At 44.0% G+C, this 14,942-nt stretch overlaps 1 protein-coding gene across 17 annotated transcripts in view; it reads right to left on the reverse strand.

Moving 5' to 3' along the window:
* RALGPS1 (Ral GEF with PH domain and SH3 binding motif 1) overlaps positions 1-14,942 on the reverse strand; it is a 226,324-nt gene that overhangs the window by 171,012 nt on the left and 40,370 nt on the right. For all 17 annotated transcript variants that reach the window (XM_079790424.1, XM_079790417.1, XM_079790431.1 and 14 more), the window contains one exon: positions 6,938-6,988. In XM_079790424.1, coding sequence (XP_079646550.1) covers positions 6,938-6,988 — 51 coding nt within the window. The remainder of the gene's footprint in view (positions 1-6,937; positions 6,989-14,942) is intronic.

Genomic DNA, 14,942 nt, shown 5'->3' on the forward strand with positions numbered 1-14,942 from the left:
GAGGCTCCCAGTCCAGGCCCATACCTTTCCTCTGGGGAAGCGCAAACTATTTCCTGGCACCTCCATCTCCCTCCACATTGCTGTCAGCTCTCAACCCTAGGATGTCCTTATGCCTTTAGCTCTGGGTCATCGTCTTCTCTTTTCCTATCTGCTGTCATCTCCAGGGACGGCTCTCAGCACCTCAACCTCCTCCCAGAAAGACCATCATCCACCAACACAGCACAGCCATCACCCCTTCAAGCACAGTGACCAATACTCTGCCCCAAGACCCTGAACTTGGAACTCCTGCTCCCCCCATGACCTCCCCGCCTCCCTCTCTGTCCCCTAATCCTAATCAAATCTTTGCTTTGCCCACTGCTTGACTTCCGGTTCCTCAGCCCTTTTTGCGTCTTTCAGGCCATCAGCCCTCTCCCTCCCCCAGGTAAAACACTGCTGAACACCTGCTTAACTTCCAGGCTACTTCCCTGGGCCTCTCCTATCCCTGGACCACTTTCTCTACCTTCTTCTTGACCTCTGCTCTTCTTTCTGGTCCCCGAATGCACAGTCCACTGCTTTAACTCCTATCTCCCCTGGTCTAGGCTCCACAGCAGCCTCATGACCAGTTTAGCACCAGGCCCTCCCCTCTCTCTGTTACTACAACCCTTGCCTCACACAGACTATTGCAGAGCCTGCTGACCAGTCTCCCTGTTTCCAGTTGGTTCTGCCTCACTCAGGTGGCTAGAATGAATTTCCTAAAATACCAATCTGTCATGTCACTCCCCTTTTGAAGTTCCTCAGTGAATCCCCAAGGCTAACAAAGTAAAGCTCTGCTTCCTGCCCAGACCTACTCCCCACACTCTCCTTGATGCCCTTGCAGGCCCCCAATACTTCTTGTCTCCTGTTTGTATCCATTCTGCCCCTCACTCTGGTTGGATTGTGCCAACGTCCCTTTCTATGTGTCTATGTCTCTCCAGCAGGTAGCACAGCAGAGAATGAGATGAGTGAAGGAGAGCGTGAAGGTTGGTCTGACCCCGGGAAACCTGGCGGTGGGGATGGAGCAGTGCCGGCGGGGGCAGTGAGAAGACTGGAAAAAGCACAGGCCCACAGAGCAGCTTCCCACCTCTCTGACTCTGGTACCCACTGCAGCTCGTTTGCATCACACTCAGACCCGCTAGATACCCATCCGAGGGCTCTGTGACCCTGCATGCCCCCAGTGCCAGTGCCAGCTGGAAGAAATGACACACTGACTTTGGGCAAGCCCTGGGCATGCCAACACCCCGGGCAGTGATGCCCTTGAGGAACAGAAAACGAAGAGAATGGCAGGCTCAGCTTTTCTTCTTCCCAGACACCAGCACCAAAAGTCATGTTGAGTTTTGCTCAATAGATCATCGGCTTTTTCAATGAGTTATTCATTCTGCCTGAAATGCCCTTTTCAGCTCCCATCCCGTTCTCCAGATCACCCACAAGATAAGATCGCTTGCAGCCTTCAAGGCTCCATGCCGATGTCCCGACTCCAAGGCAGAGCAAGTCTCCCTTCAATGTCCACAGGCGCTCCGCGCACCATGATGCACATCTTCATTGGACCCCAGCCTCCCTGCCATCCAGGGGCCCAGCCAGCGTGTGAACTTGGGTCTGAAGGGTTCCAAGTTCAATGCTCTTAACTTCTATGCTGCTGAAAGCATCACCTGTTCTGGGCCACAGCTCCCACATAGGCACCCCTGAAGGTTCTGCTGAGCACAACCTTGTGTCCTAATACACAGAGCCCATGCGAACTTGTGCTGCTGAGGACTGACAGCCAGAGGTTCCTGGGAACATTGCATGTAGGCACTGACCTCAGCTCTTGCATGCCTATTGTGAGGTAAAAACTATGATTTTCCCCATCTTATACATGAGGAAATCGAAGCATGAAGAGAATGAGCAGAGTCTGAGCTGGAAAGGGTGAGGCCGGGAGCAAACCCAGCCTTGTCAGATCACGTCCTTCTCTTAAGCTCACTGCGCAGTGTGAGCGGGCCCCTCAGCGCGGCTTGGCCAGGACCCTGGACTGAGCAGCGCACACACCATGCTCCTTTTCAGCACATTCTAAGAACAGCAGTTCCCCCTTGATGCTGCTCCACATGGAAACTAATGACAAAACCAGTTCTGACATTTAAACTGGCTTCTGAGAAACTGTTGGACCTTCAGTTCTATATTCTGGGAGTTGGGCATAATGACAGATTTATTTGGTAGAGAATGCTGGTGGGAACAAAATGCCACCGTGAAAATGTACCTTCTCGTAAGGCTGCTGCCACCCAGACCCCTTGGAAAGCTGTCCTTTACAATGAGCCCTCGCCCTGGCCCCAGCTCACCAGGAACCCGCCCAGCCCCTGCAACCCAATCCACCACGGCGGTGATAGGGTTCCAGGCCACAGCTTATAAGTTAAACACAGCTGTGAGCTATTATACTGCAAGTTGTATCTGCGTTAGCGCGCCAATCTTTGATAAAATTTTCACTTGTTAGAGTCACCAGGGAACAGGGCAGTTGTGGCTCCACATTTGCTAACTTCCATTTTCCCTGCTCGCTGCCAATCCTGAACTCACCGTCTGCCTGGCTTCCTCTAAGCCTGGGATGATGCTCTGCGGTCCCCCCTGCAGAAAGGAGCAGAAGCCACAGTTCTACTCAGTTCTCAACAGCATTTGGAAATTTGAATCTTCAAAGGCTGAGCTCACCAGGCGAAACCCTGGCTTAGGGGAAAGTGGTGACACCACAAAACAGGCACCCTGGTAAGAATGCTCCCTTAATTGGGACGCACCCCCTGGCAATGGGCCAAGGAGAGTGTTCTGCTGCAGCACTTCTCTCATCCAGCCCTTCAGCCACTCTCCACTCATTCAACAAGTATTTACTATCAGCCCTGTTCCAGGCGCCGGGATTACAACAGGGTCTCAGGAGGCAGCTCTCCAGAACCAAGGGGGCTTAGCCCTCCTTGTCTGCCCTGGTGCTTCCAAAGGCCTCTGGGGGAAGTGAAGAGGGAGGCCCGCCTGGATGTGTCAGTGGTAGGCTTGGAGGGAGAGAAGATAAGAAGAGGAACTAAAGACAAATGGAATTGCAAAGAAGTGTTAAGCTTTAACAGTAGTCTGCTGGTTAATAGTAACATTGATAGTTATTTTTAAACTATTTTTATATATGATACAAAAATGTAATTATTTAATGTTGTTAGGAACCAAAATTGTCAGTGTAAAAGACACCATATAAAAATCAAGGGAAGTGCTCGGCAGGCCTGGCTCCATGGTTGAGCGTTGACCTATGAACCAGAAGGTCACGGTTCAATTCCCAGTCAGGGCACATGCCTGGGTTGTGGGCTCAATCCCCGGTGTGGCGAGTGCAAGAGGCAACCAATCAATGATTCTCTCTCAAAACTAATGTATCAATCTCTCTCTCCCTCTCCTTTCCTCTCTCTGAAATCAATAAAAATATATTTTAAAAATCGAGGGAAGGAAGTTTACAACTCTGTAAGGTTAGACTGGAAGTGGAAAGATCAACATTGTACTGGTCATCTTTCTATAAGATAATGTGGTATAAACACAGAGCCCTCAAATCTCAGAGGCTTACAGCAACACTACTTATTTCATTCTCAACCGTCTGTAGAATGACTGCAACACAACTGATTTCTGCTGGGTTGCCCTGGGCTGTGCCAGGCTGGGCTGGAATGCAGGCTTTGGGTTTGGGATTCCGGCTAAACGAGCAATAGCTAACAGTACACCACGGAGAGTAGAAATTCCAAGAGGACTGGTGGAAGCATGCCATGCCTCTGACCACTTTAGCTCACCCCTTGCATTACTTGTGCCTAAGTCACAGGGCCAAGCCCAAAATCTATACAATAGGGACATATACTGTACACACCCACAGAGAAGTTATGACAAGGATGAGGAGGGAAGGAAGAATTGTGGAAAAATAACACCACCTGCCCTAATTACAATCTCATGATCTTTCCTTTCAAGAAATAAGTATTTCCTAGCCCTGTCCACAGAAAAGACCTAAAAGCAACAGCAACCCAGTAGCAATGAATATCCTCTCACCCAGATTGTGGTTTCTAATATTACTCTCCACTAAAGAAACCAGCACCCTGAGGAATGCCTGAATCTAGGTCTTCAGTGGGAAATGTACAATATCACATTGGAATATCTCATGGTGCCACAGAGCAAGGAAGTTAACAAAAATGAAGGGATCATGTTGACATAGGAGGTGACATGAAAGGGCTCCCATTGGTTAAAGACAGGACAACTTATGCATCAAAAAGCATAGTGACTGTCACTGACTGAAACACAGATTCCCCACCCACTCCAACCCTATGGAATCAGAATCTCCAAGGATGGGGCCTGCCATCTGTATTTTTACAGAGCTCCCCAATGGATTCTCATGCGTGGCCAGGGTGGAGGCACCAGTCCAAGGTTCCTGATACTCTGGGAGTCCAGGTCACTCACAGTGCCCATCTTGCTCTCAGATGCTGGCCTCTGCTTCCTAGAAAGTCTTGCCTACAACAAACTTAACATTGTCCCCTATTCATGTCCTTCCATCTCTAAGGTGGTCCAGCCACAATGTGGCCACCACCTTCAAGGGGAAAAATCCCAGTTTTCAGTCTGATAACAAAAATTAAAACAGTAAAAAAGCTGGGCAGCTCCCAGGGCCTTGCTTTTAATCGTTGACAATGACAATGAGAAGCAAACCCTTCTATTTTTAGCTAGCATCTCATAGATCCAAAACATTCAAGTTTGGGGTTTCTCCAGATACCTCAAAGCAATTTGTTCTTAATCCCCACTCTGCACCAGAACCTTGTGCAAAACAGGGCCGACTGGGTTCTGGAGCCTGACCCAGCGATTCAGATTCGGCGAGTCTGGGCACCATGTTTCAGAGGCTGCCCAGGTGACTCTGATGTGCAGCCACAATTGAGAACCACTGCTCCAAGCTAAATCTTGAAAGCAAAACATCTCCACCTTAATGTCTTGCCACAACTTGAAATCAGATATGCCCTGGATGAGGTACTTTCCAAACTGCAGCCCTAGCCAGTTAGGCTCAGTGGATAGAGCGTCGGCCTGTGGACTGAGGGGTCCCAGGTTCGATTCCAGTCAAGGGCACATGCCTGGGTTGCAGGCTCGATCCCCAGGGGAGTGCATGCAGGAGGCAGCCAATCAATGATTCTCTCTCATCAATATTTCTCTCTCTCTCTTCTTCTCCCTTCCTCTCTGAAGTCAATAAAAATATATTTAAAAAACAAAACAAACAAACTGCAGTGCCCTGGGGAAAAGTCTGCCCCTGGTTGTGCCTCTGAAGAACTCCTGGCCCTTCCCTCCTGCAACCAGCCAGAACAGCGACCCCAGCCTCCAGCACACGCAGTCTCAGAGTGCAGGGCTCACAGCAGGTGGGGTTGCCCTGCTCAGTGCTCAAGATAGAAAATAAAGATCCAAATGTCTAAAACACTCCAGACCAAAGCTAAGCAGAAATAGCTCCAGCTGAGAGCTAAGGTGACCATTAAACAACTATTCCCCCAAAGGCTCCAAGAGGTAGCGAGTTGTTTCAGTTATATATATATTTTTTTTAATTAGAAAGAATAGATAACTCCATATTAGCAACAACAACAAAAAAACAACAACAACAGAAGAAGACTGGAAGTCAGCCAATTCAAAAAAACAAACATAGCTCAGCTCCCCAAACCTAATGAACACAATGGGTGCGCACATGCACACACATAAATAATACAGATCACTGCCAGGTCTTCACATAAATGCTGATCGCAGATAACATGCAAGTTTCCTCCTAATCTATAATAGGTTAGATACCAGCTCCCAGGAGGCCTGGATCTGTGGTCTGACTTTGCATTAAAATGCTGTTTTTCTCCGTCTTTACAGCCACCAGACTGTAAGAAGAGTGTTCTGGAATTCACAGAAGACACCTTTTGGTTGCAGCAGACATCTTTCGACATCTCTCTCCACCAATACTCCTCCTCTCTGAAATCTGCACTTCACTCACCAGGCTGGGTCCCCTCAGCTCAGCTGTGCTTGCAGGACTTGGCCCTGTACTCCTGACCTTGGTCACAGCACCCACACTAGACATGTGATTCAGCTGGGCTGGACTGAGAGTTGCTGGTCTCAGTGTGGAAGATGGCTTCAGGGGGATCATGTAACATGGGCCCTGTGGGGAGGCCGTGTTGGACCACATCAGCGGACAGGCGTGAAGGCAGAAGAGAGAAGCAGAGGGAAAAGCTGAGGCAAGAAGCAGAGTGGTGTGTGTCCTGGTTGGCTCTCCAGGCTGCCTGAACTCCAGGCCCATTCTGTAAAATGCCCCTTCTATCCTTATAATAAAGTCCTCTTCTGCCTATCACAGCTACTTTGACATGCATTTCTATTAGTTGTTAACAAAAAAAGAACCCTGACTAAAATAACTATAAAGCCTCATTGTCAACTACTAAGCATTTCCAGTAGTTTTTAAATCAACATTTTTAAAGTCAACTTTTTTCTCTTTATTGACTATGCTGTTGCTACAAATGTACATTACAATTTAATGTAAACCGTGTTTTGCTGTAGCAACTGGTTTCAAAATCAGACACAAGGCAACCACCAGAATTTGGGATCAACAAAACGAAAGCTCTCTAGAAAAACATTCCCCCACACCCTATCCTGACGGTGACCCTTTCCCACAGGAGGAGCCTGGGAAAAGTCATTACTGGGCCAAGACCTGACTCGGGCGTGATGGCCATGGGCACCAATGCTACAGCCCGGCCAGAGTGGACCAGACATGGTAACATTCTCTGGAGAACCCAAACACCTGTCTCAAAGAATGAGCACCATCGAGAATGCAAAGTTTCTGGACGCTCTCTTCAATGGGGCTTAGACCATTCACATGCATTTAGATACTTCAAGAGAGAAAGGGAGAAACTGAGTCGCTCTAACGTGGCTGTTGAAACAGTAGGAAGGACAAGGTACAGACCTCCGGCTGGATGGCTTTAAACACAGGGATGTCCATTAATGTGATCTGGCTCTGCAACAAAAGAGAATGGTGTTAGAAAACATAAAGTAACTGTCATGTTCCTTTGAATCTATACAGAATAATAACACTCTTAAAGGTTATAATTTCCCCCTTGAATAAAAATCAAGACAGAGTAGAAAACAGACAAATTTTTAAAATGCCTTTCCCATCCCTTCCCTCGTCATAAATCTTGATCCACACCCTTCTTTCTTGAATGTGAGACAAACGTCCAACTTCAGCATTGGTAATAGTAGTTTGGAGGTTGGGACTGAGAGAAAAGGAAACATTTTTTGGTTTGGATATTTTTGTATAATTTCAGTTTATTTTTTTCAAGCATGAATTACTTTTGTAATTGTAAAAAGTTGACAATATTAAAAATTAGAATGCTAAACAGAGACACTATTACTCTAAATTTAAATTTAAAAAACAACAACTGTGGCTTATAGAAATTTCTTCTGAAGTCTAAGCCTCCTCGAAATCATATGGTAGAGTGACACTCGAGATGCCTCCGCAGGCCAGTGTGGACCACAAGCTGTTTATTCCACGGCCCACAGTATATGAGATAACTACAGAATTTAAGAGCAAGCATTGGGAAACCTTTATAGCAATTTGCCATGATGCTCTTATTATATTTTTAAAGTATTAGTCTTCTGTAGCTTGGAAATGAAAAAAATTGGTCCTTCACCACAACTAGCTTGAGAAGCACTAATGTTGTCAGCAAAGAAAACACAGGTCTGGTTAAAAGACTGTTCTCACTGAGCAACAGGAAGGGAGGCATCGCTGCTGACCATGCTGCAGGCCAGAGCACGGCTGAGCTGACTGCACATGACCTACCTATCTCCCCGTGTCAATGGGCTGCCAGGCGTCAGCTAACAGATGCCTCTATGACAGCCCAGGGAGAGGAGAGCTGGCGGCCTTTGGATGTCTCCTAGTGCAAGAGGACACCCTGTCCACCAAACACAGGTCATCTGGGAGGACGTGATGCCGTGGAATAAAAATGGGCTCAGGGCTCAGCGGGGCTTGGGTATGTGTCTGGATACCACTGCTTAACAGCAATGTTCTGTTTGACACCTGACAATTCTCCCAGTCTCAGATGCTACATCTAGAAAACAGGAACAATAATCCCTATCTTACAGATCTTTGTGAAAATTTAAGACAAAAGATGCAGAATGCCTGGCACCTGACAGGTACTCTCTATATATGTATGTTGGGGGGGGGAGGATATGGATGTGGGTGTGGGTGTGTGTATATATAGAGAGAGAATCTATATGTATATTATACACACAGAGAGAACATTTCTGAGCAGGAGAGGGAAATAAGCAGGTAGCTTTGATGGAGAGCCTCTTTGTCCCCCCAAAGGCTAGTGCCCTCCATGTGCACAGAAACGCTGTCACTGATGGAAGCACGGCAGGAACAGTGGATGGCACAGTGGATGGGAATGAAGCACTCTGGAATCCACCCTCCTCCACCTCTCAGTCCAGCACCAGGGGCAAGGAGGCATGGGACCCCAGCACGCGTGGATCTGGCCCTCATAATCTGGGTGTCCAGTGACTACTAAGCCCTGGGACCTATAGGCCTGTGTGTCTGGCCTAGGCAGTGCAAACAGACTGGCATCTCTCCTGCCAGACCCACAGAGATTGTTGGCACAATGCTCCTGCCATTGGATTAATTCTGCCATCCCAGGGAACAGAAAGGCCTTGTGAAACCAGATTTGAGCTGAGAGCTCAGAGGGCCTTGGAAATCTCCCCCGCAGTTCAAGTGAACTCCCTCTCCGGGAGAAACGGCAGGATGTTTGCAATGTCATTTAGAAAAAGAACCAAAAGTCTGCTAATGTGAAAATGAGAAAACTTCCTCTGCATCTTGCCATCAGTTCTAGGGTTTGCTACTGAATTTCCATATGATTTATTAGAAGAGTGACTTTACGTTTCATATATTTTTTTGGATGGTCCAAGTTTCGAATATTCTGATTCCTGCTCAGGCTGTAAATCAGAAAATGTGTTCAAGTGTTTTATTCTAAACAAACCAGGTCAACAGAGGTCACCAGACTTAGAATAGACTGGCTGGTCCCAAAGACACAATCTGAGGGTTTTCAGGAGAATCTCTCCCATTTCTATCCTCTCAACTCCAACCAAAAAAGATGCAGTGTCCAGAGCAAGAGTATATGGATACATAGGTAAAATCACCCAATTATGTATTTTGTGTCATTTTATTCCAAGGCCAACCACCTGTGAAAAAGATTGCTGGGGAGCAGCCCTTCCCTGGAAGTTTGAGGCAGGCAGTTTTACCAAAAGGGGAGGGTGTGGGTTAAGGGTGGGAGCTCTCAGCCCTGCATTGGGAGGGGCCCTGGCTTCCTGGAGAGAAAGGGCAACTCCCCCACAGAAACACAAGACAATGAGACTCAGTTCCAAGCAGCAAACCCGAGGTAGTGAGGACACTCTCATCCTGGACCGATGAGAACACTCCTGAACCGGCATCCTAATGGCTTTTCCTTATTTTGGGGAATAAAACCTCAACACAGGATGTCCAATTAAGCTAGTCACATGGCAATGCCTTCTTTAATCCTAACCCCTTCTCCCATCTCCTCCTTCCTCCTAAAAATCCAGCCTTTTAAGGAAGTGGCCAATCTCCACGTATCTCAAAACATTTCGGTAGATATGAATCCTTCAGAATGGAGAGGCCTATATGGCCACTTTACAATGTGGTCCTAAAGAAAAAGATGTTATGTGGATAAATGAAAGCTACCTAGCCAAAAAGAAAAGAAAAAAAGGTTTTGCATATGTTAAATGTAGTGTTTCTCCCCTCCAACAGTGGCTGACTGAATCCTCTCTTCCCAACTAGACCCCTAGTTTAAGGTGCTCCACCCCCAAATAAACGAACCCAAGAAAAGCCGTTGGCAATCAGTGGTCTGTTTATAGAAGATCTCTTTAAATTTGCATTTAGATCGCTCTCCCAGTGCCTAAGTAGGAGGGCTCACAGAACAAAAAGTAATCCGCGCCAAAGACACATTCCGGCTTCTACTCCCAGAGCCACAGGAAGCACAAACCTGGCAGTGTTAGAACTGGGGTCAAGAAAATGCAAATTAAACAGGAAGATGCCATTTGTCATCCACCAGTGCCATCAGGACTGATGGACTATGAGCTACTCTGTTTGTTCTTTCTGGAAAGTAATCTGGCAGTAACTCATAAAGAAGTTTTTAACCTTTTTTAAAAATGTCAAACTTACAAAAAAGTTGCCAGAATAATATGAACTCTATAACCTTTCACCTAGCTTAACTAATTATTAACATTTTGCCTCATCTGCTTCATCTCTATGTATGTAATTACACACGAACATTTTTCTGAACCATTTGGGAGTAAAATGCAAATACTGTGACTTTTCACCCCTAAACCCTTCAGTGTGTTGCTTCCCAAGAACAAGATGACCCTCTTACATGTTAAACTTGTTACATTCAGGAAATTTATCATTAGTACAACATTATCTAATATACAGTCCACATTCAAAATTCGCTAATTATCTCAATACTGTTTGTTATAGCAATTTTGTCTTGATCCAGGATCATTCACTGCATTTAGACATTATCTCCTAAAAGGAGAAATAAGCATACTGTTGACACAAGAATCCCTATACCTACAGAAAAAAAAAAGCACTAGTATATAAGGAAATTTTATATAGAGATCTACATTTAGGTACAGATATAAATATAGATGTTTATTGCACCATTATTTTTAGTAGCAAAAATCTGGAAACAGTCTAAAAGGCCTCCAAAAGGGACTTGGTGAAAAAAAACATGGTATATCCAGACTCCAGAATATCATGCAGCTATTAAAAATAGAGAATTGGATCCATACATGTTGACCTAGAAGGATGCCCATGACCAACTGATGATAAAGACAAGTCCCAGCAATGCTTTTTGCTATGCTTTCATCCACTGGGGAGTAAAAGGACTGAGACCTACCTGTAGAGTGTCCCCAGGAAAAAATGAGGACCTTTTAACCTTTTGCACTCGGATGTCGAGTGTGACTCGACACGGTTAGCATCGGTAGCAGGAATCGAGAAAAAAAGCAAGCGAGTGCAAAGGGTTAAATAATTTAAACCCTTTTTTTTATAAAGTAACACACATTTACAGAAAACCACATTAAACAAATGCATGGTTTTATGACTTATTATAGATGAACAGCCTGTAATCACCACTCAGGTCAAGAAATAGCCACCCCAATCAATAGATGAATGGACAAAAAAATGTGATATATACACACGATGGAATCTTATTCAGCCTTAGAAAGAAAGGAAATTCTGACACCTGCCACAAGATGGATGAACCTCAAGGACATTACGCTAAGTGAAATAAGCCAGTCACAAAAGGACAAATATTATGTGATTCCACTTATATGAGGTCCCCAGAGTCATCAAATTATAGAGACAGAAAGTAGAATGGTGTTGGGGGTAGCAGGGCATGGAGAGTTTTTTAATGGGTACAGAGTTCTGCAAGATGAGTACAGTTCTAGAGATTGGCTGCACAATAATGTGAATGTACTTAACAATACTGACGTATACACTTATACGTGAAATAAACAGTTACGATGGTAAATTTTATGTTACATATAGTTCAACACAATTTTTTAAAAAGTCACCTCAGAGTTCCTCCATGTGCCTTGTCTGAATTACAAGTCCCTCCCTACTGTCAAAAGTAACCACTATCTGGCATCTTTCCTGCCAGACCCACAGAGATTGTTGGCCAAGCACTCCTGACATTTAGATTAATTCTGCCATCCCAGGGAACAGAAAGGTCTTGTGAAAACAGATTTGAGCTGAGAGCTCAGAGGGCCTTGGAAATGTCTCCCACAGATCAAGTTAACTCTATCAGGGAGAACCGGCAGGATGTTTTTTTATAATTTTATCACCCAAGTATGTATATACCAAGACATCATGGTGTCTTTTTAAAACTTTGGTGCTATTTTTTATATATTTTTAGTGATTTTTAGAGAGAGAGGAAGGGAGAGGGACAGAGAGATAGAAATATCGATGAGAGAGGAGCATCATTGATCAGCTGCCTCCTGCACAGTCCCTACTGGGGATTGAGCCCACAACCCAGGCATGTGCCCTGACCTGGAATCAAACCAGTGACCTCTTGGTTTCTGGATCAAGGTTCAACCACTGAGCAATACTGGCAGGCTGATGCATATTTTTAAGTTCCTTTTAATCTATAGGTATTCTCTCTACCTCTTTGTTCCATATAATATATCTGCTGAAGAATCCACGCCATTTGACCTACACAGTTCCCCACTCACACAGTGCAGGCCAACATATACCTCTGTCTTTGGAATTTCCTGCAAGTGGCAGCACGAACTAGAGACTTGATCAGGCACAGGTTGGATGCCATGGCTGGAAGTGGTGCTGCGTGGTTTTATCAGGAGGCACATAATTACTCTCTTTTTGTGATGTTAGTGGCTGTTGATGTTCAATGCTTAGATCTATTAATTCACTGGGGTCATATAATGATGATATTCTAATTCTATCATTTCTCCCCCTTTATTAACTGAAATAATTTAACACAAAGAAATTTTCTCTCATCTACTATTTGGATACCCAGTACAATTCAAAAGTAAAAGGCAGGACAAAGATTGGGCCCGGTCTGAGTGGCTCAGTGGTTGAGCATCGACCTATGAACCAGGAGGTCACAGTTCGATTCCCAGTCAGGGCATATGCCTGGGTTGTGGGAAGATCCCCAGTTTTGGGGCGTGCAGGAGGCAGTCAATCAATGATTCTCTCTCATCATTGATGTTTCTCTCTCTAAAATCAATAAAAAATATATATATTTTAAAAGACTGCATTTTATCCTTATATTTCTCAGTTCCTAAGATAATAAATTGGCTGCCTATAATCATCCAAATATGATCTATTGCTTGATGGGTTTCAATCAGTTGCAATTATTATCCTATTGAAGCTCAAATTGTCCCATCATTGGGCAGTGGGAGTTTCTCCTACCTGGCTCCTTTTGACATTACCCTAGTAGTGCTTAATAGCTTCCTCACTGGTATTGGAAAGATATACCAGGCTTATCTTGAACATTTCCATCCTAGACTTGGAATCAACCAGTTATCCAGGAAGCCCTGGAGTCTTTCAGTGATAGTATTTCAATACCACACTCTAGAATTCATACTGATATTTCAAATTCAAATTCAGAACACTTTTTCCCCCTAACTTACTTCTTCTGTACTACTTCTGTATCTCTTTTCTCCCATATCAAAAATCCTGGTCCCAAGGACACAGGATATATAGGATTACAGTATCCCATAATTATTCATTTACTTTATCCTATATTATACACACAATGGTCTCGGAAAAACAACACTTATGGTACCACTATCAGTATAATTACTGAGAAGAGTTATGAAATTTTGTATGTGTTCTCTCAATTCTCCTCCATTTTTATAGTTTATATTATAATGGTCACACTATGTCTATTATGTGGGCATACAGCCATTATATACTATACCCTCTCCCTCTTAATCCTCATTTAGTCTTAACACTACGGTAAGTATTTACTGCTCTCCACCAGTCTTTAGAGCGATGTTGTTGTTTTTTAATTATTTTCATTGTTTGAGGCTTGTTCTCTAGTAGATTCCTCAAGAAGGGCTCACAGGAATAACATTCTCTGAGGCCTTTCATGTTCATAATAGTTTATCAGTGTCCTTTATTTTTTTTTTTAAGAATAGTGTATTGATTTTTTTTAGAGAGAGAAGAAGGGAGAGGGAGAGAGAGAAACATCAATGTGAGAGTGCAACACTGATTGGCTGCTTCCTGCACGCCCCTTACCAAGGATTGAGCCAGCAACCGGGGCATATGCCCTGACCGGGCATTGAACCGGCAACCTCCTGGTGCATGGGACAATGCCCAATCAACTCAGCCACACTGGCCTGGGCTATCGGTGTCCTTTATACTTGAAGGTTTTGCTGGATATAAAATCTTTGGCTCATATTTTTTTCTTTCCTTGATTTATTTGTTATTCTATTTTCTTTTGGCAAAAAGTGTTTCTGTCAAAAAGACTGATGGTAATCTAATCTTATTTTTCTTCTAAGCCATTTGCTATTTTGTTTAGATGCCCAAAGGATTTTCTTTTCCTTTAATATCCAGCAGTTTACCAAGAACATGTCTATGGTATTGACCATTCTGGGTTAACATTGTCAGCTTCATTGTGTGCTCCTTCAATATGTAATTTTGAATCTTATCTTTTTATTTTGTGAAAATTTTCTGACATTATAGTTTAAGTGTCTGTTCAGTTCTGTTGCCTTTATATTCTCCCCTTTCAGGGATTTCTATTATCTATATGTTGGATCTTCTTTGCCTATCATCAATGTTTGTCACTTTTTCTCAGTCTTATTATCTCTTTCTTCATTTATTTTTATCTTAAAATTTCTCCTGCCTTAAGGTATTCTGTTGGGTTTATCTATTCTTGTGTTTCTTCTAGTTCAATTTTCATTTCCAAAATAATTTTTTAATTTTCACTTCTCTCCTAAGTTCTGTCACCTCATTTGTGAATTTTTTCTATTTCAGATTTATGTTGTTTAAGGCTTACTGCATGATCTTAAGGTCGCTTAGCTCCTTTAAAAATAGAGAATTACAGTTTTCATTTGCTTTGTGGCACGTCTTTCTGGCATTCTTTCATTATCTATAAGAACTATCTCCTTACTCTTTTGTTTTCTTATAATAACTGAAAGATTTGACAGCAATCATTTCCTGATGCTTATTTTTATGTACAATTAGTTTCCCTGAACTTTTAAGAGGGAGACATGGTTCAGGGTAGCCTTCTAATTTCACATAGCTCTCCTTTTAGTTGCTTTCATGTAGTGTTCAAAAAAATGCAGTTGCTTTTTGAGATTTCACACATACACACACACACACACACACACACACACACACACACACACACACACCTTTATTTATTTATTTTATTTCTTTGCCCTTA

This window comes from Cnephaeus nilssonii, assembly GCF_951640355.1.
Source record: "Cnephaeus nilssonii genome assembly, chromosome: 14".
NCBI classification, from domain to species: domain Eukaryota; kingdom Metazoa; phylum Chordata; class Mammalia; order Chiroptera; family Vespertilionidae; genus Cnephaeus; species Cnephaeus nilssonii.